The sequence below is a fragment of the Acomys minous genome (genome assembly GCF_964271855.1).
Source record: "Acomys minous genome assembly, chromosome: 15".
Lineage (NCBI taxonomy): Eukaryota > Metazoa > Chordata > Mammalia > Rodentia > Muridae > Acomys > Acomys minous.
In genome coordinates this window covers 77,820,706-77,847,614 of record NC_140497.1, presented here as the reverse complement: position 1 = coordinate 77,847,614, position 26,909 = coordinate 77,820,706, and the positions used below count along the sequence as shown (strand labels likewise).

The window sequence follows — 26,909 nt, the reverse complement described above, 5'->3', positions numbered from 1 at the left end:
TGTGTGTGTGTGTGTGTATTGTGAGCCTATGTGTAAGCATGTTTGTATCTGCAGTCTTATTTGTTAGTTCAGGGATGCAAGCATATGAGTGCTTGAATTTGACTGTGTTTCTTTTTAAGCAATGAGGTCAGGATGATACTGGCCTGGATGATGACATTCCACTATGGATTCAGCAGGAGTTACTAGTTCCAACATATTTGGGGGTTATGGAGAGGCAACATATGCATCTGTGAATGGTACTGTGTCAGCTTTTCTCTATTCTTGAGTGTTCCATGAGAGATGATGCTTAGTGTTCATCTTTGCTATAATTATCTATGTATTGGGAAACACATTTTATCTGTGAAAGAATTCTAAGTGGATACTACAAAAAAAATGTGAACCATAGTTCAGAGGATATGAATAGATTCTAAAAGTATCCTGGGACATAACTGAGGTTCAGCAAGCCAGGGCCAATTTTCCCCTGATGACTTTTTGGCTGAAGCCATAATTAGAGGCCACTTTTAGTTCTCCTCAGCACTCTTCCACACACAAAGCTGTGGCACACAGTAATGCTTACCCTCAGTGACTGAAAATGAACTTCTGGTTAAGTACAAAGGGTTGTTTTCTGCCAAGCTCAATTAGAGGAGGAAGTGGCAAGGGTGGGTACAGGAAGGAAAATATTCTCTTGTCTTAACTGTGGACGGTAGGGTTGCTTATGGTTTTGAAAAGCAACCTCAAATTAGGCTTTGTTAAGTGAGACAGACATCTGTAAAAGAAACCCATGACCTGATGAAGGCACACAGGGAAAATGACATCGGTTAAAAATTCCTATCATTTGACATCTGGCCTTGGATTCTTTAGTTGTTGTATTCAAAGGTCCCTGTGTAAGTTTGGGTATGCCAGTTAATGCTGCAATGACTCTGATATGCTTTATGGTGAAGTGAAAAAGAAACTTTTAACATGGAAGATTATGGTAAAGAGTAAATGAAAGGATAGATAGAAAATTGCTTAGCATAGTGCTCAATTGATTGCTATCCTTTCCCTAATTATCTTCCACCTTTATTCCATCTGTCCATATTAACCATGATGGTGTGGCACAGTATAAGAGAGCCCAGAAGCTGAAATGAAGTCAACCCATGTGGCTGGGGCAAAGAATTTCACAGTAGAGTTAGTGATAAATATGACTTTAGGACAGTCACAAACCTAAGTACCGAGAGGGCCTGATAGCTCCACTATGAGGGTCCTACTAGTTGATGGTCCTTGTGCTGTCAGGTCAACAGCTACTCCTATGTGAGGCTTGTAGAGTGGGTTTAACCCTAGATAATGGTCAGAATGAGAAAGAACAGGCCAATGGGATGAATCTTGAGTTCCTAGGGAGATATTCAAATCTCACAGATTGTACATAATAAAAATTTCTCTTTCAGAAACACAATACAATTTGAAAATACATTGAGATGTACAAAGGAAAAAATGATTCTTTAGCTGGATCTGGCACAGACAACTAAGTTTACATGACATCTATGAGACAGAAGTAAAAAACCCATTGATAAAGTGAGGGTCAGTGGAATCTTAAAAGATATTTAAAAGGATGAAGTTCTGAGCAGCTGATAATGATGTCAAATCTGATCAGCAATCATGGCAATGAAAATGAAAATCATCATTGCAAGATGGTGGCGCCTTTCATGCACTGTATCTGATCTACTGCACAGAGACCATGGAACTGACTGGGAGCCACAGACCACAAGACCTGGAGAACACTAGGTGAGTGAGGTCCCACACAGTGTAGATGACAGGTGGGCCTGGCCCCAGGTCAACCAACGGCCTATGGAGGACAAGAGCCCAGTCCCTAGACTCTGGACCAGAACCCACCTGCAAACTGCAGCCAAGCTCTATAACATGAATTTGGTATATGGGACTAAACTCCTGGCAGTGAAGCACCAGAGCTCCTGGCCCGGGGGAAATCTCAGGGAAACAGGTGGATCTGCCTTCAATCCCTCACCCACCCTGCACCAGGCCACAGAAAGGTCCAGGTGCAACACAGGTGCCTAGGTGTCCGTGAACGTGTTACTCAGCCACAGTGGTGCGATCTGAATGGATCCTAGCTACCAGGCACAGCAGACCATTCCTGCATAATTGGGAAGATCTAACCCCTTCTAGCCAGGCTCCACAGCCTGGAAGGGCCTCTCACGCTCTTGGAAGAGGCTGGGAAGGTCTGAGGCGACAGAACAGAAAACTACCCAGCGGCCCCAGTACAGGAGGACTGAACCACCACAGTTGTGTGATCGGAATGGGATTTGGCAGGAGCCTACCTCTGCTGACAAGTGGGGAGCCTAAGGTGTGGAGCAAAGTCTCCTGGAGCTGAAACCAGGTCACTTGTGTGTTCCAGGGAAGAATTCCCTGATCTCTACAGGCAAGAGCAGGTGACCTATAATCACTCACCAAATATCTGCCCTCAACGACCAGTGAAGGACATCAGAAGCAACCTTCCAACATCAGAGACATCAAAATGACTGAAGACCAGCATAAGAACGCAAACAACAAAACCCAAAACACTATGGCATCTCCAGATCCCAGCTATCCCAAAAAAAGCAACCCTGAGAACTCAAAGACAAGTGAAATACAAGAAAATGACCTCAAACCCCTAGAAATGAAGATAATAATGGAAGAAACCAATAAAATCCATAAACAAATGCAGGAATATGCAGCAAAACAGATTGAAGACATAAAAAAGGCCTATAAGGAGGCACTGGAAAAAATTCAGGAAAATACAAACAATCAGATGAAGGAAATCAATAAAACAGTTCAAGATCTGAAGGCCTATAAAGAAGCACTGGAAGAAAATCAGGAATATACAAACAATCAGATGAAGGAAATCAATAAAATAGTTCAAGATCTGAAGATGATAATGGAGACAGTGACAAAGGCACACACAGAAGAAAAACAGGAACAAGAAAACTTAGAAAAGCAAGCAAGCAACACAGAGGTAAGCTTCTCTAACAGAATCCAAGAGATGGAGCAATGAATCTCAGATACAATCACAGAACTAGAAGCCACCCTCAAAGAAAAAGAGCAGGCATTAAGCCTTAGATAACCTTATGCACACCCTAGGCATCTGTACCTGGGTTTTTACATTTATTGGAGGTGTTTTTGTCTCACCCCTTCTCTCCACTGGGATGGACACTTCCACCTTTTAAACTTTATATAAAGTCTCATATCTCACAGCAATTTTTGAAAAGCACTAAGAATTCTTAATTGATCTCTCCTGATTTGTATCTTCTGTGGTCTAATTTTCTGTGGGCCTATTTAGTATCCTAGATAATCAAAAGAATCTCCTCCTTGTATTTTTCGGGGGCAATCTGTAGTCCCCAACCAGGCAAGGTTTTATTTATTTCATCAAAAATCTGTCTAATTTACTTGCATCTGAATCAGCCAATAAGATATCATCCATATAATGGTAAATTATGCATTGAGGAAATTTCTTGCAAATTATCTCTGATGGCTGTTGTACAAAATATTGACACAAGGTAGGACTGTTTAACATTCCTTGTGGTAAAAACATTCCAATGATATCTCTTTATTGGGCAGCTTCTATTAAAAGTAGGTATTGAGAAGGCAAATCTCTCTCTATCATGCTCATGTAAAGAAACTGTGAAAAAGCAATCTTTAAGATCAATCACTGTAATAGGCCATTCCTTAGGTAACAATTAAGGCTATGGGATTCCAGATTGTAAGGTTCCCATTGGCTGAATAATTTTATTAATTGCACTGAAATCTGTTAATATCCTCCATTTTCCAGATTTCTTTTTTATGACAAATACAGGAGAATTACAAGGGCTCTTGGACTCTTCTATGAGTTGTTCTTGGACTAGCTTTTCTAGTGCCTGTAATTTTTCTTTAGTCATAGCGCATTGTTCAATCCAAATAGGTTCTTCAGTCAACTACTTTAGTGGCAAGGCTGTAGGTGTTTTATCAGCAGTGGTTTCCCAATATAATTTAGAAGAGTTGGACCCTGTTGTATCTTGTTTATGGATAGCCTGGAAAGACTGTAATTGTATTTGATAACCCCTTTCTATAGTTTTGAGTTTTTAAAAAATCAGGAGTATCATCTGTTTTCTGGCTGGCTTCTGAAACTGGAGGAATGTTAACCTGGTTTTCCATTGTTGTAATAGATCTCTTCCTCATAAATTTATGGCTATATCAGCCACATATGGCCTTAATTTTTCTGTTTGACCTTTTGGCCCTGTACATTTAAGCCATGTGACACTTTGTTTTATTTGAGATAATATTCCAATCCATAGGAACTGTAGACACCTTTTAAAGTGGCCAAATTGGATACCAGGAATCTTGGGAATTTATAGTGACATCTGTGCCAGTATCTAGTAACCCCTCAATCTCAATGCCATCTAATTGTAATTTTAACTTTGGTCTTTTATCATTAATAGTAGTTTGCCAAAATATTTGTATTTTAGTATGTGCAGTACCTTTTATTTTTATCTCTAGGAGCATTTTTATCTCCATTAAATGGGTTTTCTAAGTCTTCAGTAGTTCTATTCGTTTTATCAGACCTTGAATTTTCTTGCTGTCCTTTAGAATAATCCTTTTTTGTTGAACAGGAAATGAATGGATCATATTGGTTTTTTTTTTGTTGTTGGGCCTTGAGCATAGCCCCTTAATCAGTTTTCCAAAATTAGGAATTGCCTTTGGTATCTTTGGATGACCTAAATTCATGAGCCATATGACCATTCCTTCCACATCTTTTACCTTTTATAGGAAATCTTTTCTCTGAATTATTACCACTGTAGAATAATTTATCTTTAGGAATGGTTTGTTCATTATGATTTGAATTTTTACAGCCACAGCAGTGAGTATTTTGTGTTTTGATATTTCCTGTAGTTTTTTGTCCAATTATAACTGAGTCATGAGTATTTACTTCTATTTCTGAAGTAATTTTAATCCACTTATGAAGAGGTTCAGATCTTGCCCTCAAGGGTCTAATAGGCTTTTTGTATTCAGCATTAGCATTTTTAAAAGCTAGAGATGAAAATAGAATTTCTCTAGGTTTTGGTTCTATTCAGAGCTTTAGTTATTCTTTGTAAAACATCAGTGAAAGATTCATTTGAACCTTGGGTTATTTTTGTAAATGATTCCATTTGTGCCTGTTGTTCAACCTTGTCCCAAGCATTCATTGCTATTGTTCAGCATTGTTCTAAAACAGCATCATCAAAGGCAACCTGTACTGTTAATTAAGAATATGGGTCTTAACCTAGTAACTGGTCCCTGACAATATCAATGCCTCTAGTCCTGTTGTGCTGCTCCATAAGTGAGGCCCCATCTTTCCATCATGCCAGCCATTGTACTTGGGGACCTGGCTCTAAGATGGCAGTCATCAAATCTCTCCAATCTTTTAGAATTATATGATTTCATGTGGCCCAATTATTAAGTATCTGTTTGACACATGGTGAGTGTAAACCATAACTGCTTATTGCCTCCTTAAACCCTCTTAATTCTTGTGCTTCTATAGGTTGCCAATCAGAACTCTGATAACCTTGTGGATTTTCCACATATCCTGGTAGTTTCCTTATGAATATTGGGGAAATCATTTTTGGTTTTTAAACAAATAATGATTGCTTTGTAGTCTTATTATAAAGTTGTGTTGTATGTCCCAGGCTTTTTCCTTCAGTTTCTATCTCAGCATTACTATTTTTAGTTATAAACTTTTCTAACTTTTTTTTCTAAGGTTTGTTTCCAAATTTTTATATTTTTCATTGTGCTTTGTCTCCCATACCCTAGTATTTTCCTCAGTCCAATCTATAAATTTTTGTAATTTTTCTAAAGCCTTTTTCTCTCAGAATTATTATTCTTAGTTATAAGCTTTTCTAACTTCTCTTCTAAGGTTTGTTTCCAAATTTCATACTTCTTATTTTGCTTTTTCTCAGAAACCCTAGCACTTTCCTCAGTCCAATCTATAAATTTTTGTAATTTTTTTCTCTAAAACCTTTTCTTTTGAAGAATTATAGAAATCTGTAATGATTAAAATAGTAGTCATGATCAATAGCATGATTTCTCTCTCTCCTATTTGTATCACAACACCATTTAAAAGAGCATTTAACAAAGCCCCAAAACGTTATTGTGTCTTGAATTTTTTATATCTTTTTTTATTTTAATTTTATTGATTTATTCAGGTTACAACTCAATTGTTATCTCATCACTTGTATCGTCCCATTCCTCCCTCCTTTCCGTTTTCACCCTATTCCCCTCCCCTAGGTCTATGACCGAGGGGGACCTCCTCCCCCACTATATGGCCATAGGCTATCAAGTCTCATCTTGGTAGCCTGTTTATTCTTTCTTTGAGTGCCATCAGGCCTCCCCACCAAGGGGAAGTGGTCAAGGTGTCTTTCATCTTTAACCCACCAACTTATAACAAAGTCTCTATTTGGGAACTATTCCTCCTGCCAAACTATAACAAAGTACTTTTTTTCCGAGGGTTTGGATACACTAAATTTGTTGGGCACCAATTTGTTACAATTAAATGTATCTGTTTGACCTAGGAACTCATTAACTGACACAAAGAGACTGAAATGTAATTCAAAGCTGTAAGCACTACCCTGGGCAGAATATAAACTGCTACTTTTTAAACAATAAACTAAAATAAACTACTCTAATCCTCATAATTTATATATATTCCAAGCACTTGCCAATCTGATCCTTGGGGCTTCTCTCCCTAGTCTCTGTCAACATTCAACCTTAACTGTCAACTCCCAGCTCTTCTCCCTCTCTAAGAAGTCCCATCTTCCACTTCCTATCCTTCTGCCCAGCTGATTGGCTAAACAGCGCTTTACTGACAGTTGTTACATCCACTCAAGACATTCCCACACAGAAGACAGAAAAGAGGGGTAGGACAGTGGCTGTTATGAAGTAGAGGGAGTGCTAGACAGAGAGGAACAAACCTTTTCTTGGCTATTCTGACTAGACACACCAAGTGTAATTGTTTGAGGCATCAACAAAGTATGAATAGGTACTAATCAGGTTTTAAGCTTTATAAAAGAAGCATTCAATTGAGTATGATACCTTCATGGTGTTGTTAATGTTATCCTGGATCCAGAAAGAAATGTTTGCAAGTGAAATTATGGATTTGTTTTTCTTGTAATATAAGCAAATCTATCACTGGTTACAAAGGTGTTAGTGGAGAGGAGGTCTAGGACAAAGCTTAAATTTTACTTTCATTTCATATATTTTATTAAGTATACTTGCTCTCATCTGTTATATAACACTAGATTATTCATATTAACGTGTCAACATGTCATACTTTAGCCTACACATATATGTGTAATGTGTAAATTGGGCTATATGTAACTGTCTTTTCGAGCATCGATCCTTACTCTAAGATGAGAAATACCAAAATTCTTCTAGTATTCTTGAAAAAGCGTCATGCTACTTTATCTATAGTTATGACCAGTAGCACATAAAATCTTTTCCATATGTCTACCTATAGCTTAGTGCCCATGGATCAACTTGTTCTCAGCTCTTCCTGCCCTTCCAAAGCCTACAGTAACCAACACTGTATTTTCAGCATGAATTACATCAACTTGTTTACATACCATATGAGCAATGACACAACAGGATTTTATAATTTTTATGACTGAATAGTACTCCATTGGGTTTATGTACAATATTAAAAATAATCTTTCATTGACTGAAGGGTGCTTAGGTTGTTTCCTCATTTGGCTTTTATTGTGAATAGTGCTACAGTAAACTTGGGTGTATAGATGTATCATTATATAGATTCCATTAAATTTGGATAAATACCCAGTAAGAAAATTTTCTGGTCACATGGTAGCACTATTTTTAGTTTTAAAAGGAACTGTTATAAAACTGTCCATAACAGATGCACTAATTTATATTCCAATTTGCATGTTCACTCCCTATCCACATTCTTGTTGGCATTCTCACCATAACCAGTTTTACTAGAGTAAGGTGGCGTCTCCCTGTGGTTATGATTTGCTGTTCGAAGATGATTCGTGACACTGACATTTTTCCATAGCCAGGCTTACATTCTTACCCTTTGTGCATTATCATACTGAGCTCAACGTGCAATATAGAATAATTCTATATCCTTTTCCCTGAGGTGCAAGAATTGTGTATAACTTACCTAATATCTGTGGTTCTTGGAAGAAGTCTCTTTTTCCCATTAAAGTAGACTTCAAAATCTTCAGATTTTAGTCTGTGAGCATAGTCGATATATCCTGACACTTCTTGCCCATGAGAATTTTTATCACGAATGAAGATTACAGTCTGGTAGTGACAAAGAATGGAAAAGGAAGATGAATAATGTCACTTGAGTACTTCGAGAAGCTGTGCTTAGAAATCACTGCACATGCCACAGTCTATTTCAAGTATTTAAGTTTCACCCTTACAATTCTGTCAAGTAGATGTGGTTATTTCTTCCCTGCAGGAACTGAAGGAACAAGAAGCCTTATATGTAGATGGTACACTCCCAGTAACTTTACAACTGAATTATTATAAATAATTCAGACAAGTATTCCTAAGAAAACCTTATTTTAAGTGTTATTAATATATCACTTTATTTACTTTCACATCATCTTTACTTCCTTTATGGTCATTTGTGCATAAGAAAACAGATGCAGAGAGATGCTGAGTCTTTCCATGTCTCCCAGCTATCAAAAGGCAAAATGTTATCCGACCCTTCTAACTCTTTCTCCAAATGAACTTCTACATATATGATATTATAGATATATAAATAGATTCTTAGTGCCGCGACAGTCAAACTTTATTTTGCAAAATCAAAAATGTTTACTAAACTTTTAGAATAAGTTTTATGCTCTCATACATATTAACTTCTTCACAACTACTACTGACAATTCCATATTTTCATAATTCTAAATAGCAGAAGAACAGAGTAAAGGACAGCAGTGTTAAAGTATAGACCCTCAGAACTTGTGTTTTTGTTATCTACACAATTGGCATGGAAAACAGAGAATGCCAGTGAAGGACAAACGCAGTAAAGTTAAAAATGAGTGGAAACACAACAACGTACAGTGAAGGCTGATTTAGGTAATGAGAAAAGACCTGACGACAGACAGGCTTTAAGTGGAGGCCTGGACGGTGGAAGCAAGCCATGGGAAGAAGCAGGTGAAGCCTAAGGAGCGAAGAGAATCTGTGGCACAAAGGCTTAAAGCACAATCATGCAGTGGCGACGGCTGGGTTGTAACCCTCAGCCTTCAGACCCGTAGGAATGCTGCTCAAGTTTGAAGGCAAAGCTGATGTAAAAATTAAAAAAATATTATGTTCTAACTGGAAAAATATGTGTTTGTTTTTAAAGTTAGATCAAGTAGTAGAATTCTGTGGCAAAGTTCACTATTGGATAAACCCATGAGACTGCCTTTTCCTCTTCAGCACTCATTGCATTGCCACTTGATGGGTCTTTGTGGCCATGGATTAACATAGTTGACCTTATGTGTCAGGGCTTCCAAAGAATAAAGCTATAAAACTGGAAGGATTTCCCCCCAACTGATTCTGGTGCTTGTCTATTCTGGTTGTTTGACTGTAGGGCGCTGAAAACACTGTGCCAAGGAGAATTTTGAAGCAGGTTCTTGCTACAGAAAGGGGGGGGAAGTATCTCACTAATCAATCTCACTCCCAATAGATGTGTCAGGATGAACTAGCACCTGCTCTCCTATGCTGCCACCTGACATTATTTCAACCCTTAGTCCTTAAGTTCTTCCACCCAGCCTCTTGGTAAATCAGGAGAGGTTGCTTTATGATTGGTGTCACTTGTTTTCAGCTTCCACAGCATCAATTTTGAATGGACACTAATCCAAAGAGACTTTCTGAGAGTCTTACACTACTCAACCAATAATATGAGTTGCTGCTGCTGCTTCTTAAACACACCCTTGAGCAACAGCTGCTGGTAAATCATTAGCTTTCCTAGAGGCACTGGGCCCATCTTCATCTTCAGCACACTTGTGAGGGTGGGTCAGTCACACTGGGAAGTAAAAGAGGAGAAAGATGTTCTAATGTAGCCTTTCTATTTTCAGAATAGAACTCTACAACAGGAAATCTCTCTCTCTCTCTCTCTCTCTCTCTCTCTCTCTCTCTCTCTCTCTCTCTTTCTCTCTCTCTCCCTCCCTCCCTCCCTCTCTCTCATATATCAAACCAGATATATTGCCCATCTTTGTGTCTAGATCAAATCAGAAACATAGCTTCTAAAATACAATTGTAAGAAAATGAGGTTAGATTTAGAGTGCAAGGCCACAAAGACGAGAACAGAGCCCAGGGCCAGCTCTGGGATGCAGGCACCTGAGTCATGACCTCGAGCCTGCCACAACCAAAAGCTCACAGCTCATACTTGGCCCCATGATAAATATGAGAAATAGTCAGACTGCAAGAGCAGCAGTGACTCCAACTACAAATGCTACTGGCTCTCATTAAGAACCCAAAGTACTGAGTTCTTTTTGCTCCTTTCTTATATAATCATTTAAAAATTGTATAGTGTGGGTGTGGGTGTGGGTCATGGTGGTGAAAAGGGAACTATGGGAGGGGAAAAAGAGGAGGAGAATAGATGACAAGAATTCAGAGGAGGGATATTGGGGAAGAAAGTGGTCAGCAAGAGCCTGTCAAGGACAGGGAGGGGAGAAGGAGAGCAGAGGCAAGGGCAAGGTGTGTATGAATGTGCCGTAATGAAGCTCATTAATCTGCCTGCTAATTCTGAAAAATTAATAAAAGTTGTATAAGGTAAGGCAACATTGTTACCCTCCTTTTGTGAATGTGAGTGCTAACACACTGTGATGTTAAGTAAATGCCCACAAATGTGCAGTCAATCTTCAGTTTGACATGGGTCGGCCTCCTGTGGTGTCCACATTCTTATTGGGTGTGCAGACAGATCTGATTTTAGGTCCTATTTGCTGAGGGACTCTGGTGAAGTGGTTTCCTTTATAACAGAGTGAGTTAGCACTTGCCTTAGAAGCCCCTGCTCAAATGCAACAAGCCTATTTCTGCTAAGCACTCAGCAATGTCTTGTTGGCAGTAACACTAAATACATCCTACCCACCTGCTGCTTTTCTACCTCTCTATTTTTATTGCTACTGTGTTGAGGATGTGTTAGTTTCATCAGCTTCTTGGGGGAAAGGAAATGGGCTGCTCAGCCTAGACCCCTTGCCTAGATGTATGTGCTTAGTTGAGATAACAATGTGTATTTTGTTTCTTTTGCTAAATTTAGTCCTCTTGGGGAAAAAAGGAAGGTATTTTGAAATTTAAATATAAATATGCCCTTAACATTTATACATGTTTAGAAATGACCCAAAAGAAGATGAAGCTGTGAAACTGGCTCTTAAAGAGCTAGAAAGGAAGCCAGGTGTGGTGGCTTTTGCCTTTAATCCCAGCAGAGGCAGGTGGAAGGCTGTGAGTTCAAAGCCAGCCTGGTCTAAAAAGTGAGTCTAGGACAGTCAAGGCTACAAAGAGAAACCCTGTCTTGAAAAACCAAACAACAACAACAACAACAACAACAACAAAAGCAAAGTGAGTCCAGAACATCCAAGGCTACACACATAGAAACCCTGACACAAAAAACAAACAAATAAACAAACAAACAAAGCCAGAATGGGATATATGAGCCCCTTAGCTGATGGGGCTTTCTGCGCGAGTGTGGCACAGATCGGTAACTACACCTTTGCTATTCTGGAGCCTCGTATTGTTTAAAAATAATTGTTTAGGTTCCTCTGATAACATTATTTTTTCACATTTATTCCAGTTGTATTGAGGGTACAGATTACATAACATCAAGTTCATCCTAAAATGTGAATGCATAACTCAGTGGTTTTTCAGAAAATTCACAAAGTTGTGGACCAAGGTCCAGCTTCTGGTGGTTTCCATGACTCCGAGGAGATCCTCTGGCAAAACCTATTAACATCCCCATCACAGCAACCTCAGAAGTCATGGATTCACCTGCTGTCTTTCAGCTGATTTTCTGCATTTTCATATAAGTAAAATCATATAATAAATAAATGGATTTTTCACTTTTAATACCATTTTAAAAATCACAGTTAATTTCCCAAAAGATATGTGAAAGCTATAATTTACATAGTAAAGGGCTCTTTTAAATGATGTTACACTTATTTTTAAAAATCCCAAAATGCCATTTTCATTAGAACTCTTAATTCTCTCTAGAATCAGCTAAGAACCAAAATGCATTGAGGTTAAGTGACACATTTGATGCTACACAGTGACTTGCACATACTAGCTACTTAGAGGAAACTGGCTTTTAATTAGCCACTAATATAAGGCAGGGTATATATATATATATATACACACACACATATATATATTATATATATATACATATACATACATATATACATATATATGTATATATATATAATACATATATGTATACAAGCAATTAAGAAGCCTCAGTGTATGCTTATTGCTGATATATAAGTGGAGTTTGAGGCACAAAATTGGGATTGTGAAATCTGAGATTTTAGTGATAGAGTCCGTGACCTCAAAAGCAAGCAGGTGTTAAATGAAAAGACTCCTGGAGTGAATACTTAGGTCCTCCTGGCTTTTTGTATATTGGAAAAAGATGAATTAAAGTAAAATTTAGTCTGCTAATGTATCATTTAGATCTTTGGCTGCTTTTCTTTTCCCAGAAGTGGATTAAAATACAATCTCATAAACTTGTTATAAGCCTGGGACATGTGTTGCCTGGTTTCTCCTGCCAACTACTAATGAGACGGTATGAACCCGATACAGTGAAATGGGACTGTGTGTGAGGCCAGGGGAGCCAAAGTCGCAGAAACAGCCCAGAACACAAAAGCTTAGCAGCACACTGCGGTGCTGACTCTCAGGCAGGATTTCAGATCTGAGGAGTGTCTGTGCTGCCCCTTGGCGACCATCACTGCCTCTTACAGGGGAATGGAGGAATGTTCATCCAGAATTTTACAACTGGGGAATGTGCTAATGAATCATTAATTGAAGGGCGCACATACACACACACACACACACACACACACACACACACACACACACGTCAGAAGAGAAGTGATGAATTTGTAGTTCTTTGGGGATCTGCACTGTTTTTAAATATTTCAAAGGGGATGCCAGAATAAATTTCTTCAAAACAGATTACTGTATGAAATGTCTACGCTGATAGTTGACAATTATGTTTTGATTCCATGCTCTCTGATCCTCTTGGGTGGATATGTATAGTCTCATTAGCCACACATGTCTCAGGGCTGTTGGAAATGGTTCATTGTCTTCTCTCTTGCAGACAGACTCAGAAAGACCACACTGTTTTCTACATCCAGTTGGTCAAAGTAGCTCCCAGACTTGCCCCAGTTTCAGAGGCAGGGAGAACAACTTCATCCTTTCTAGGTGGGGCTGCTGTTGAGCAGCTCTGCAGAGGAGAGAGGCTGGTGATGTGGCCATTGTACTCCGAGCGTAACTCACTACGAGGGGCACATACAGGTTCACTTGTGTGTTTGCAATAACTGAAGATTTGATTTCTAAAGGAAATCACTGATGCTAGTTTTTCCTTCTGGTTTGTAAGCTATATCCATATTCAAAGTGGTTGGGATAAGTTCTTATGTTCATGTACTTTGCAGTACCTGTGAGGAAAGTCATAATTTAAGATCATTTGTCCTGACCATCAGAATTCAAAACGGCCTAGGGGTTTGAGTGAATGAAAGTAACATGCAGAACCACATAAGTGGTTTCACTTATATAAACTCCAAGTGTTAGGAAAAAAAACTGAGATGGCCAAATTAATATACAAACTGAGATTTACCTTTAAAACTCGAAATAGAAACTAAAAGTCTTCCTGTGGAGCCCAATGTGTTAATCCAACCCAAAAGGTCTATGCAAAAACAAACTTTATCTCCCTAAGTATGAAGCATTAGCTAGGGTGCACCCAACCTTCATGTCCGCTATGGTTTTCACTATGTCTAAGATTTCTCCAATTATTTTTGTAAAACAGACTTGTCTAAAGCAACGTTTCAAAAGCTAAAGGAAAATTACTTTAAAGGGATATTGACGTTCTAAACTCAATACCAATGAAGCAGTTTTGATTATTTAAAGTATTGCCCCCAAAAATAAATGCATGCAGGGCAGGAGAGATGGGCCAATGGGTAAAGACTGATGACATGAGCTCAGAGCCTCAGTGCCCATACGCGTTCCAGGCAAGTGAGGTAGCCCCTGTGTGATCCCAGTGCTCTGCAGTCAGAGACGGAGTTTCATTGGGCAAGCTGGCTAGCTAAGATTGGCCAAATCAGGGAGCTCTTGGTTTAAATAAGAGACCTGTTTTAATATATAAAATTGAGTGCAATTGAAGAAGACACCCAATACCAATACACAAACACACATGTGACTGTACTTGCACCACATAAATGCAACAGACATACACATATACATGTATGCCATACACACAACAGAAATATAAGAAATAAGTGACTACAAATAAAGAGACTATTATGAAAAGAATGAATAAACAGTATGTCTTACTGCGTTATTGTAAAGAATGAAGTTAGAATATAAAATTAAATAACATTGTTACAGGAACTGGCAGAAGAATGGAATGTACACACGTGGGCATGTGCATGGTATAAATGCTTTTCAACAGGACAACTTTTCTGTCTTTTATGAGTACCTAGTCTTCCTTGTAACACACACTTCCAAACTGTTGCCTTTAATCATACCACGTTGTTCCTTTCATCCCCTTGATTTCTAGTTTGCATACTCTAGAAACTCCAAATCAAGAATTCTTTCAGCGCCTTGGGGCTACCAATCCATCAAGCCACATGTTTCGCCATGAATGATTCTATGTTCCGTTTCCTCTTTACTCAGTGGAGATGCCACAGTGCAGCAGCATTTGTTCATGTGCAGAAGATTTCAAACCCACTGAGCACTCCTCAGTACTCACTGAAAATTCTCCAGCAGTATTTCAATCCAACTTTCTCTTTATTCTGAATTTGCACAGAATAATTAAGATAGATTTGGCTAGAAAACTACTATAATTAGTCATCCTGAAGGTTAATAATTATAAACTCAAGTGCACTCCATAACCTTTTTATAACAACTGTCTATGATAAATTTATCCTCTCTCTTACAGCTTGAATTTTGTGTTGTGTTTTTCTCTTATCCAACTTTCTTAAGTTCTTTTGTTTTCTCTATAAAATAGTTTAGTCAGAATCAGCTCATTTTCTTCCTATAAATCCTTCCTGCCTATGCACACCCAGTTCTGTGTTTTACCACACTAATTTAAAGGCTGATAATGTATAGGCTTTCTAAATATTTTCTCCTGTTTTTTTTCTATTTGAGCACATTTCTTCATTCTTTCCTATTAAATTATAGTTTTTCTTCTATGAGGGATTTTCTATTGGTACATAGATTCTGTAACAGCTACTGCTGGAAAGAGAAACAGTACATCATAGTCTTAAATGTCTTTTTCTCTTTATGGCAAAATTCATATTCCTTTAGCCATAAAACCAATCTTTTTGGATCACTCTGCTAAAATAGTTCTAACACCATTTACTCTGTCTTTAAAATCCATCATGATAGTCAATTCCCAACTTTCATTTGGCTGAAATTCCATGGCATTTGGTACAACTGTTAGCCCCACCCTCTGTGAAACATATCGCTTACATGTGCTGGGGACCGCATAGGTTCCCACGGCCGTGCTATTCTCTATCTTTCTTGGTATCTCCTGTTCTTCCTGTAAGCGTGGGAGTCCCCAAGGCTTGGGTCTGTCCCTTTTATGTATCTCGATTCATCCACCAACTGATCTTAGCCATATCCCTGGCTTTAATGATCGGCTCTTACTCTTCCCCATTCTTTATATTCAACTTTGCATTTCATATTGCCCTCTTCAAGACCCTGTTTCCTATTTCACTCTCCTGCTCAATACTTTTTTCCTCTAAGTAAAATACAATACTATACCTAATTGTTCAAGCCCAAAGCCAAATGCTTTTATCCATTATTTCTCGTCACACTCCAGCCCATCTGAATCTGTTGACAAGCTCTGCCTCTACCTCAGTACACATGCTGGGTTCGCGTAAGTTGCTGGTCTATCATTTCTAAACCTCTCTAGTCTAGTTAGTCCCGTTAGTGGAATGACATCTACTGTTGTGCTCTTTATATTTTATTTGTTCGCTTTTTAAGATAGAGATTCCATGTATATCCCAGACTAGAAGCCATCATATAGGCCACGTTTGCCTCAAATTTATGATGCAGCCTTAGCCTGAGTGCTGGGCATGCACAGCCACGCCTGATTTGGTGCGCCCTTTTGTATGGAATTTTCTCAGACCAAACAATAGTCTTTTAGAAAGCTTTTCAAGTTTGCTCTCTCACACCATTGTAAGTAAAGTAACAAATATATTCTAGGCTCTGTAACTTTGCCATATGTTGGTTTCCATCATAATTCTATTTGCCTGGTGTTTACTTCCTTAGTTTTGGCAGTTTTCTTTCTGCCTCTTGGATACTAGGGTCCATAAAATAAAGACTTTTATTTTATTCTTCACTATTTTCTCAACATATCAAATATTGTCTGGTGTACACTAGTTTCTCAATAAATGTTTGCCCAATGAATGGATTTGTGTGCTTCCCACATGCAATACCTCAAAGTGCTGAGTATCCAGTTGTGTTCCATCATGATGAAATTTTAGTACAAAGAGAGAAAAAGAGCATCACATTGATTATGCCATCAGAACCTTTTCAACCACAATGGACTAAAAGTGAATTGGAAAACATTTTTTAGCAAGATCTTGGGAAGTTTACCTGTCTAAAACAATAGAGAATTGAGGTCTAATCTGAGGGGATTGTGGCACCAGGAGAATTCTACAAGCTGATGTTGCTTAGTTTGCTTTGTTGAAAAATATAGAATGAAAGAGCATTTTTCATGAGGCCAGTTTTTATGCCCAAGGTTCTATGTCTCCCTCCCACCTTTCCTTCCCTTTCCTTCCCTCCCCCCTCTCCTTTCTTCATTTCACTGAATTGTTTCCTGTATTTACCATGCATTAGGGTCACCTTGTAAAACAGGTTGCAATAGCCCACCGCAGAGCTCCTAACTCAGCTGATGTGGAGAAGGAGCCACAGTTTGCCCCTTTAGCACTTTTAAGTCGGCTGTGCAGGAGGATCCCAAGAAGCATCATGTTTTTTAAGGGGCTTTGTCTCCATGCTGACTTGAAACAGGAAAAACACTGTCCCTTGTCATCGGGTCGTGGATGAAGCAGAGGTTTGCAGAGAAGGATTTCAGTGATTACAGAGACAAGCATGCTTCTAGTGCCTGGAGTCCGTGACTACTATCGTACATTGTTAAGACCTTTGTTCTTGGTTTGCAGGTGTCTTGTGGTAGTGGCAACAGAAGTTAAAAACACATACAGCTAGTACATTGATTTGTTTTGGGGACTGACAGCGGTCAGGACCGTGAAGATTTTTTTTCTTGCACTAGAAAGTACATATACCAGCCTCAGCTTCCTTTCAAAGACAATGATCTTCCTTTTTCAGTGAGTCAGAAACAACTTTTGAATGACATTTAGACAGCCAGAAGGAGCATTTTGTATGAAGCCCTTGTGGGAAGGATTGTAAGCTTTGTCACAGGTGAAAGCTGTCTTGGCGGGCTTTGCCCTTGGACACACCACGGATACTCCCTGAGATTAACCTTGAGATAGACTGGGTGGAGCCATCTTGGGCCTGGAATTCAGGAAGCGGGCTGAGGGACTCCACCCGGATTTTTGGGTTTCTAATCAACCCTCTATGGTAGGAGGAGACCAGCCCTTGCACGTCAGAGACAGACATCGAGGACAAGAGGAGACAGCAGGTTCGGACAGAGCTCAAGGGCATGTGGATCTGGAAAAGGATCAGCGAATAGGCCGGACCAGCCCACAGGCCAGTGACACCTAGGGACCCATCCCGTGGAACGGATGCCGGAAGGTTCTTGTTTCCCTTTAGCCTTTTTTCTCTCTTGTGTAAGATAGTTGGGTTATATAATAAAGCTTAATTGTTAAGAAACAGGGCCAACAAGCCCTCATATGAGTAGGACAGTACTTGCTCATTTTTTTTTCTTTTTTATTGTCTGGATCCTTTATGTATTTAGTTCTGAGACATTTCTCAATTGATTAGTCCCCTTATTTATTGTAATTCTAAAGTTGAGTTAGTACTTGGTACTAAGCCTAATGTCTCAATTATGCATTGGCTTTTATGTATAAAATGAATTATACTATTCAATTTTTATAATACTTGGCTACAACGGATGTGTGAATAACTCTAAAATATATGCAAGTGTCTTAAAAGTTTCACTATATTGTTTTATGCTTGAGTTTAATGAATTGACATAGAGCTGTCAACTTAATGATAATATGACTTTTACCCTATGATTGTGTAAGTCAGAAACTTGGCATGGGTCTTAATACATTAAAATCAAAGTGTCACGGCCAAATTCCTGCCTTTAGGCTCCTGGGAGGAACCATATTTTTGCCTGCCCAGTTTCTAGAGCTTGTCCACATGCCTTGTTCATGGCTGTTTTTCTTTACATGCAGAGTTAGCAGCCGAACATCTGTCTGGCCCCTTCCTAGTTTCCCTATTTGATAACAACTGGAAAAAGTTTTCCTCTTCTAAGGACTCTTACAGTCACACTGAACTGACCCAGGTACTCCAGCACAACCTTTAGATTTCAAGGTACTTAATTTTAAGCACATCTTTGAAATCCTTATTGGAGAAAATGACGACAATCACAGGTGCAGGAGATCACTACATGAGCTCCAGGTAGAGGTACTGCTTGCTGTCATCTGTCCATTTCTACAGCCTCAATGTGGTGAGCTGAGATTTTAATGGTTCATACATAACTTAACAGAAAATTCCAAATGCCAGAAAGCTCAGATTTGCTTCCCTGTCCTTCAAACCTTCACTAGCCAACCATGTCAGCCACTACTATAACTTGGACATAGTAAAATGTGGTGTCTATAAAATGGACACCAGCAATTTCTTCCTTACATAGCCCACTGGAGAATACTGAAGCCAACATAAGAAAATAGAAGGTAAAATGCTTGTAGAGTCCTGGGCTGCTCTTTGTGGCTATCTTCAACTAAACTCTGACAAAACTTGCAAGGGAACAAATGGTTTATGATTTGCTCTTTGGCATTCTATGCTAACTGCTGTCCTGAATACATTCAAGTACCAAAAGCCCCAGCTCTGCCTTACATGGTGACATTACACCATACCTTTGCTCTCTGTGCCGAGACCTTAGAGTCTCTAGGAAGCCCCAAGAGGTGATGGAGGTTTCATAAAGAAAAGTAGTCTTCCTTTAGAATATGACACAAAGGAGATCTTGTATGCCATGAAGGGCTGCTATAAGTTATAAATGAGATGTTTTTATGAAGACCATTATAGTGTAGGCTTATTACATTTAGTAGCTTAACGCCACAAAATTTAGTGTCCAACAATGAGTCTCTTTGCTTTGTCAATGCTAATTAAAAGAATTATTTTCATGAAAAAATTATATATTTGATACTTAGTGTGTCTTATTGAAAATATGAACCAAATGGCATTTATTATAGTCTGTTCAAGTGTAGCATTAATTCCTTTGCTAGCTCAGTAAAACTGTTTATCATTTGTTTTGTTTTGTGTGTCTTCATTTGTGGGACATTTTTCTTATGACCTGTTGGCATTCTAATCTCTGTGTGATTCTTTAGTCTTCCATCTAAGGCTCAGGAACTTACTGGAGAGAGAGGAGAGCCAGGGAGAAAGGCAATGGGTATGCTTTGTCCAGATAGTTTAGTTTTACAATTCCGCATAGCTGCTTCGGGGTTAAGATGTTTTCAGGTTTAGGTACATCTTTTAAGTTGATAATGATGAGATACGATAGATATTGACTTACATTCAGAATTTTAGACTCACCAAGATAGGAAAGATGTTTTCTTCAAGGCTGCCAAATACAAATAGCCAAATCACCATGAATGTAGCATTTATATAATTCCTGATTACCATTTTGACAGGTGTGAGTTAACAGAGGAAGAACAGGCATAAGACTGGTTGGCATTGTGAACTCACATCCTTGAAAGTACAAAAGCACTTGGTCTTCATGATAAATACTACAGGGTTATTTTGATTTAATTATCATAGTTAAGAACAAAAGTATTTTGCACTGGCAGATAACAAAGACAGGTATCTTTTTTCATCCTTAGATTAGATTGTTATATTTGCCTGTGGCCCTTACGCCACAGCCAGCCTGCTTTGGATTACAGAGACTTTGGGAAGAAGGCCGGCTCTTTTTATCTGATGTTATTCTCAGGGCTTGTTTTGATTTTTTTTTTCTTGAGGATTTTGATTTTTTTTTTTTTAACTAGCATGATGCATAATATTTTTGAGTTGGCTAAAGAGCCTTCCGGACTTAGGAGCAAAGGAAAAGGGGGATTAAGATGATCTTATTTTAATTTAATCTTTATTAAGCACACAGTTATTCCAGAATTATTGGGAAACATCAAACTAGAATATCCTGAGGACAATTGGTTTTGCCCATTATGTTTTTAGAAAAAGCAATCAATGTCCCCAAAGTCCTGTTTCCTTATAAATGAGGTGACTGAGTCTTACTAAGAGCAACTGTTTATCGCTGCTCACATACGGTTAACGGGAAAACTGGCTATGGTGGACTGTGAGGTTTAGTTCCCACTCTGTCCTGAGTCTTTGCACTCACCAAACTGCCACTCATGATAGCTGAGTATCTGCAAGAATCATGAATATTTGATCATACACTAGAATTGTCAGAAGGTGCAGAGTGTGTCTTGCTTCTGTACACTTACAGCACTTTGTAAATGTATAACATTCTGAGCGGTTGAGATAGTGGTTATTGCTCACTTCATTCTATCACAAGCCATGAGGACTTGGTGCTTCTTTGAGAGGGAAGCCTCTCAGGTAAAGGCCATGCAATTCCACGTGTCCTGAATGTGCACTCTCCCTTGTCATACCTGGCAAGAAGCAGCAGTGTTCAGAGGTGTTGAACCTCTTGATGTTTGGAGCAGCCATACCAACCTCCCAAGACAAAGATCACTTAAGAGCCTTTGATTTAATGTTACAGTGCCAGTCCACTCTCTGTTGTCACTATAAGCCAGCCACACTAATTGACCTTTTTATTTCTTGAAAATGCTAGACAATCTTCCATCTTGGCACTATTAAAATTTTAAAACGTCAGTGTGTGTGTGTGTGTGTGTGTGTGTGTGTGTGAGAGAGAGAGAGAGAGAGAGAGAGAGAGAGAGAGAGAGAGAGAGAGAGAGAGAGAGAGAGAGAGAGAGAGAGAAGGGTGTCCCATGACACATGTATGGAAATCAGAGGACCACCCTGTGCAATAGATTTTCTTCCTCTACATGTATGTGGATACCAGGGATTGGGTCAATAGGCTTGCCAAGTGCCTATCCCCAGTGAGACATTTCACCAGACCCTTGTCTGAGCTCTACTGAATATGCTCTTCCTTCATACCTTTCCGCAGAAGTCTCACTTTTCAAATTTCAAATTAAAGTGTTTCCTGCTCTTGGAGACTTCACTCACCTCTGGTTTTGTTTATGTTCCTTCGATTCAGTATCAGCTTTTCTGAACTCTACAGTCTTTCCCTGTGACCCTCTGTTTGCACACTCTGGTTGCTTCACTACCAGAGGAAAGGAGTCTACTGAGAGCATGCACCTTGTCTCATGAATGTCTGCACCAGAGACCTTGTCATCATGCACTCGCAGGACGTGTCTGTCAAACAGAAGACAATGCAGTGACTGAACCCTCAGCCCTCTGTTTGGTCGTAAGCTGACATTGGTGCTAGTGACCCTGTCCGAGTATATTCAGCACTGATGGAGATAATGCCAGAGACTTTCCTACCTCACCGCAGCTCTTTAGTAACCAGCCCCTTTCACCATCCACATGACTCCCCGACTTTCACATCCCATGTAACACTGAAGCCTCCTGTCCATTTGCTTATTAGCTGCTGCATGGGGACTGTGGTGGTTTGGATGAGAATGGCTTCCACAGGCTCATATACTTAGTCGCCAGTTAGTGGACTTGTTTGGGAAAGATTAGGAGGTATGGCCTTTTTGGAATAGGTTTTGCCTGTTGGAAGATGTGTAAATCATGATGTAAAGCTCTCAGCTACGTCCGTCTCCACTTCTCTACCTGCTCTGCCTATTGCCACACTCCTCGCTCTGATGATAATGGACTAACATAAATTTGTATGCAAGTTTCCAATTTAATGCTTTTCTTTCAGATGTTAGAATGCTTTGTTCCATACTTTCTTGACTTTCAGAGTTCCTGATGAAAACTATGTGACTTCTGCTGAGTTTACCTTTATATGCAACGAAGTGCTCCTCTCTTGGAGCTTTTCATAGCCATTATTTTGTGCAGTTAGTGTTTTTAAGTATATTACAGTGTACAGTATAATTCTTTGCTGGTCTTATCTATTTGGTGTTCTGAATTTATCTTGGATCTTGTATTGTGTGCCCCTCTCGTCCATAGAGTTTGACAATTTTCTTGCTATTATATTTTTAAAATTTATTTTGTTTTTAAATTAAACCCTTTTTTTGCTTTTATGATGATCAAGAGGTTGGACCTCATAATGGTGCCCTCTAGACATTGCGTATTCTCACCGTATTCATGTTACTCAGTCATTGCTACCGAGTACTATAGTTCATCTACTCTGTCTCCAAGTTTTGATTCTATCTCCGATTTGATTGGCGAGGTTCCCCCCTGAGATTACTAGACTTCTTGGCCATTTCATTGCCAAATTTTCTTTTCTTTTTTGGCCAGTATTTCTCTTTATTGAATCCATCCTTAATACTCTGCACTGATTTTGCATAGCTGAGCTATTTAGTTGTATTCTCCTTAAATCTGTTTAAAATGCATTTCTGTCCTCTCTGATTTTATCGAACATTCCTATAATCATTACTTTGAATTCCTTGATATCAACTGGGTTCATATCCTATTACTCTTGATTACTAACTTGATTATTCATGTTTCTTGTGTTTCATTATTGGGAATTGAACCTTCTCTGGATTTTCAAAAATCACCTTTGAAGTAAGTCTACATTTTAGTAAGTTGTGGTGTAGTTCCTCATGACTGGGCTTGGGTATAGCTCAGCAGCTAATTTTATCAGCTCATGTGCTCGGGACACCAGGCAGGACCATCAGCCCCACTCTGAGAGTAGAACGACAACTGAAGAAGCAACTACAACTGATTATTACGTTCACTAACCAATTAAAAACAAGCACCTGTTTTTACCAACATTTGGAAAACAAAGAAAAATCAAGACAGTGCAATGTGTACTGGGTTATTATTTGTCAAGATCAGAATGGAAAGAAAATAACCAGAGTAAGATGAGTGACTAGTTTGCATAAAGCAACTGAGGAAAATTAGAAGAAGGAAAGAAATTAGAAGCGGAGAAAACGAAGAAACGAGAGGAGACAAAATAGCACCAATGAGTGAAAAGAGAAAAAAGACGAAGAAAGACAACCTAAAGTAATCCCAGCATCAGGAAGCTGAGAAAGGCAGACTTCCAGGCTCACACCAGCCCATACTGTCCGTGACAGCTTGTCTCAGTTGTCTCAGAACAGGAAATGAGATGAGACAGGACAAAGCTGGCCTGCAACATTAGGTACTAAATAAGGGATTTATAGGAGTGAAGGAAAGAGAACTGGGTACAGAAATTTTCTCTACGTAGTCATTCTCCTGGGTACGATGAGGGTCTGCCTTTATTTTTTCTGCATCTTGCTACTTAAGTTGATGACTGTCTGTGGGAGAAGGGCCACTGAGTTTTCTCATTTCCTATGTTGACATTTGTTTCATTTGCCCAGCAACCACAGATGCAGATTTTGGGCTGGGCAGTGGGTGTTTATGACTAAAGGCATTTCTCTCCCTCTAGGCACTGCATAGAGCTTTGGACAACTTTTCCACTGGCATGCAAGACTTAGGCATCCCGGTCCTCCCTCATCTAGGGAGATACTGAATCTCCTTCCATCTGCTGCTCAGAATGGATGTCTGCCACATAGATGTCTAACTCCGCATTTCTGAGTGAGTTTTCCCCTTACAGCTGAAAAGTTCTTCAGACTAGGTTTCAGAGTATACTCCTCTGGCATTTGCCTTGGGTTCCTAGGACAGGCCATGTAAGGAGGGACCTTTACATCCAGAGCAATGCTTTACTTAAAATGACCCCTGCCACAGCTCCAGTCACAGGCTGAGGAGAGAGGATTTTTCCCAGTACTTCTATGATATGCAGATACAAAAATTCCAGCTTAATTGGACTCAGATCTGCTCAGTGATGAGTCCATTGCTGGTTCTATTTTTTAGTCTCTTTTCCCCCCATTGTCTCTATCTCTGCTAGGACATTTGGATCTAGCTTTTCCCCTTATGCCTGGTCATGTTCTCATCTCTCTCAGCCCCCATCTTTCCCTCTGTCCCTTCATCTCTTAAAGTGCCTGACACTGAGGGTATTGTTTGTCTGTGGTTCTTTGCCTTAAGCCCTCTGTAGCTGCACTCTTGCTACAACTGGGAGCTGAGTACTCCCTGTTTGGGGCCGAGTCCTATGGTACATACTTTGGACTCTTCCACCTTCTGCTCTGTTTTCTAAAGTTTCCATTCTTTCTTTGCTTCTGAAACCAGTGAGTTTCCACCATCGCAGGCTGGCTGCTCTCCAACTCTCCTTGGCTTAGTCCCCAGAGGCTCTAGCTGGAAATGCATGGTTGTCATGTACCATCTTCCAAGGCCGGTCTTTATTTGTAAGGTTTAAATTTTATGTTGTGATTAAGTTAGGCATGACATATATGGATTTTGATGTTCTTAATTAAATCATGAATTACTCAATACCCTGTGGTTTTTTCCTCCGGTAATTATTGAAGTAAACACACTGCTATGTGCTCATATAAACACCACAAAGCTGTAACAGGGAAGCGTTCAGTGTCTCCTGTCATTTTTTTCTCTTGAAAGCTTTCTTATAAAACATATATTAACATTAAATGTTATCTTCATTCCAGGAACAGCATGGTTTTCTAAGCATATGTTCTTCGTAAACTCCAAACAATGAAATGTTATTTGCAAATTCAGATGTGTTGGCAAGATCTAACTAGGATTTCCCTTAAACCTAAAGATTTTTAAGGTCTAAATAATGTCATAGGAAAGCATTAGTTACTCTGATCTCTAACATAATTATATGACAGACTTTCAAAGTTCATTGCAATTTGTGAAGTAAGGACCTTACTACAGTAATCAACAAGTTATAGAAGAAATAACTTGCCCTGTACTTTGAAAAAGAGGCCAAGTAATTAAACAGGGAAAGCAAAATAATAATTTAAGCAATTCCTTTATTCTATACACAATGTTGTATTATGGGACAGTGTATGTTTTCAAAACTCCACTAGGTTCCTAATCCACACACAGAATGTGCTTACTTAGTTGGAACCGTTTTCTCCATGACTATGGAAATGAAACATTTTATACTGGTTGAAAAGAGAAAAGACTTGGAAAGAGGAGAGGAAGCTGGAGATGTGCGACACATGGTTCTGAGGAGTGATTTGCAGCACGATGGAGTGAGCACTTGAGAAGAACTACTGAAACAGCACGAGCCAGAGGCAGAAGTCCAAGTCAGACGTTGAAGGGCAGCCTCAGTGAGCAACCATGAGTGTCATTTGTACCCACAGCATTCTCAGCAGCAGCAGCAGCAGCAGCAAGTTCTGTGGTGGATTTCTAGGTAGAACTGAGACAGGCACTCTGGATGAGACACCAAGAGTGGTTAAAGCAACACTCCAAGATCAAGGTGGTAGAAGTCAAGGAAAACAGGACCCGTCCACTACTTGTGAAACTTTGGTCAAACTTACAGGGTGCCTAAGAGCCTGCACCACACCTTTATTTATAGCCCTTCCTCCCCCAAGAACTAAAGATCTTGACATTTTACTGTTGACAATGGCTATTGTAGAACAGCACATTGATTATAGAATGAGATATATATATTCTGCAAGGTGGAAGAATCTTCACTGGCGCCTCTAAGAGCTTTTGACAAGCATATGAATTTGATCTTCTGTGATTGTGATGAGTTCAGGAAGATCGAACCAAAGAATGAAAAACAGTCAGAGCATGAAGAAAAACGGGTTTGGGGTCTGGTCTTGCTTCGTGGGGGAACTTGGATCTCCATGACTGGGGATGTTCCACCTGCCAGAGATACTGGCATTTCTTGTGTGCCACTTGATGGCAGTGCAGGTGGCCTTGGGGTTGGCAGGGCAGCTGGCAGAGGAGTACCAACTGGTGTACTTAGTCCCCAAACTCCTGTTGGATTAGCAGGCTCTGTCAGAGGAGTTGGAGGTCTGTCCCAGCAGGTCATGACTCCACAAGGAAGAGGCGCTGTAGCAGCTGCTGCTGTCGCTGTTACTGCCAGCACTGCTGGGGCCCCAACACAGTCCCCACCAGGACGGGGAACTCCACCACCACCGAAAGGCAGAGCAACCCCTGCCTCCAGGAATTATGCCTCCTCCACTGGGTATGAGACCACCCAGGGTCCGTCCAATTGGCCTTCCCCCTGATCGAGGAACACCTATAGGCATGCCCCCTCCAGGAATGAGACCCCCTCCACCAGGTGTTAGAGGCCCACCTCCCCCAGAAATACATCCACCGAGACCCTAAGACATGGTTGATAAATATTAGCCCTTCTTTTCTCTGCAATACATCTTGTGAAATTGTGTAGCCTGAAAGCGTTCTGACTCCTTTTACTACACTAATTACAGATAATAGCCACATAGAACAATTGAAAAAAAATGAAGACTTGAATTAATAAATATTCATTGCTTGACTGCTTAGTGTATGTGAGTCCTTCATCAAATGTATTTTGTGTTTTTCATATGTCATTAGCTAGACTGGCTAGAAGTATATGTATTATAGCTAGATAGAATTAGCTAGTTATAATACATACA

General features: G+C 39.6%; 2 protein-coding genes and 1 pseudogene across 4 annotated transcripts in view; 2 read left to right on the top strand and 1 right to left on the bottom strand.

The window, feature by feature from the left end:
* CFAP299 (cilia and flagella associated protein 299) overlaps window positions 1-26,909 on the bottom strand; it is a 451,865-nt gene that overhangs the window by 60,773 nt on the left and 364,183 nt on the right. For both annotated transcript variants that reach the window (XM_084759751.1, XM_084759752.1), the window contains one exon: window positions 8,129-8,271. In XM_084759751.1, coding sequence (XP_084615877.1) covers window positions 8,129-8,271 — 143 coding nt within the window. The remainder of the gene's footprint in view (window positions 1-8,128; window positions 8,272-26,909) is intronic.
* On the top strand, window positions 1,617-26,731 carry LOC311584981 (annotated as a pseudogene). The gene is made up of 3 exons (XR_014783572.1): window positions 1,617-1,740; window positions 23,876-24,024; window positions 24,984-26,731. The product of XR_014783572.1 is annotated as an uncharacterized misc_RNA (transcript).
* The window catches only part of LOC311584983 (uncharacterized protein), a 28,896-nt gene continuing 3,721 nt past the window's right edge, over window positions 1,735-26,909 (top strand). Inside the window, exon 1 of the mRNA XM_084759753.1 lies at window positions 1,735-2,962. Coding sequence (XP_084615879.1) covers window positions 2,486-2,962 — 477 coding nt within the window. The 5' untranslated portion in view covers window positions 1,735-2,485. The remainder of the gene's footprint in view (window positions 2,963-26,909) is intronic.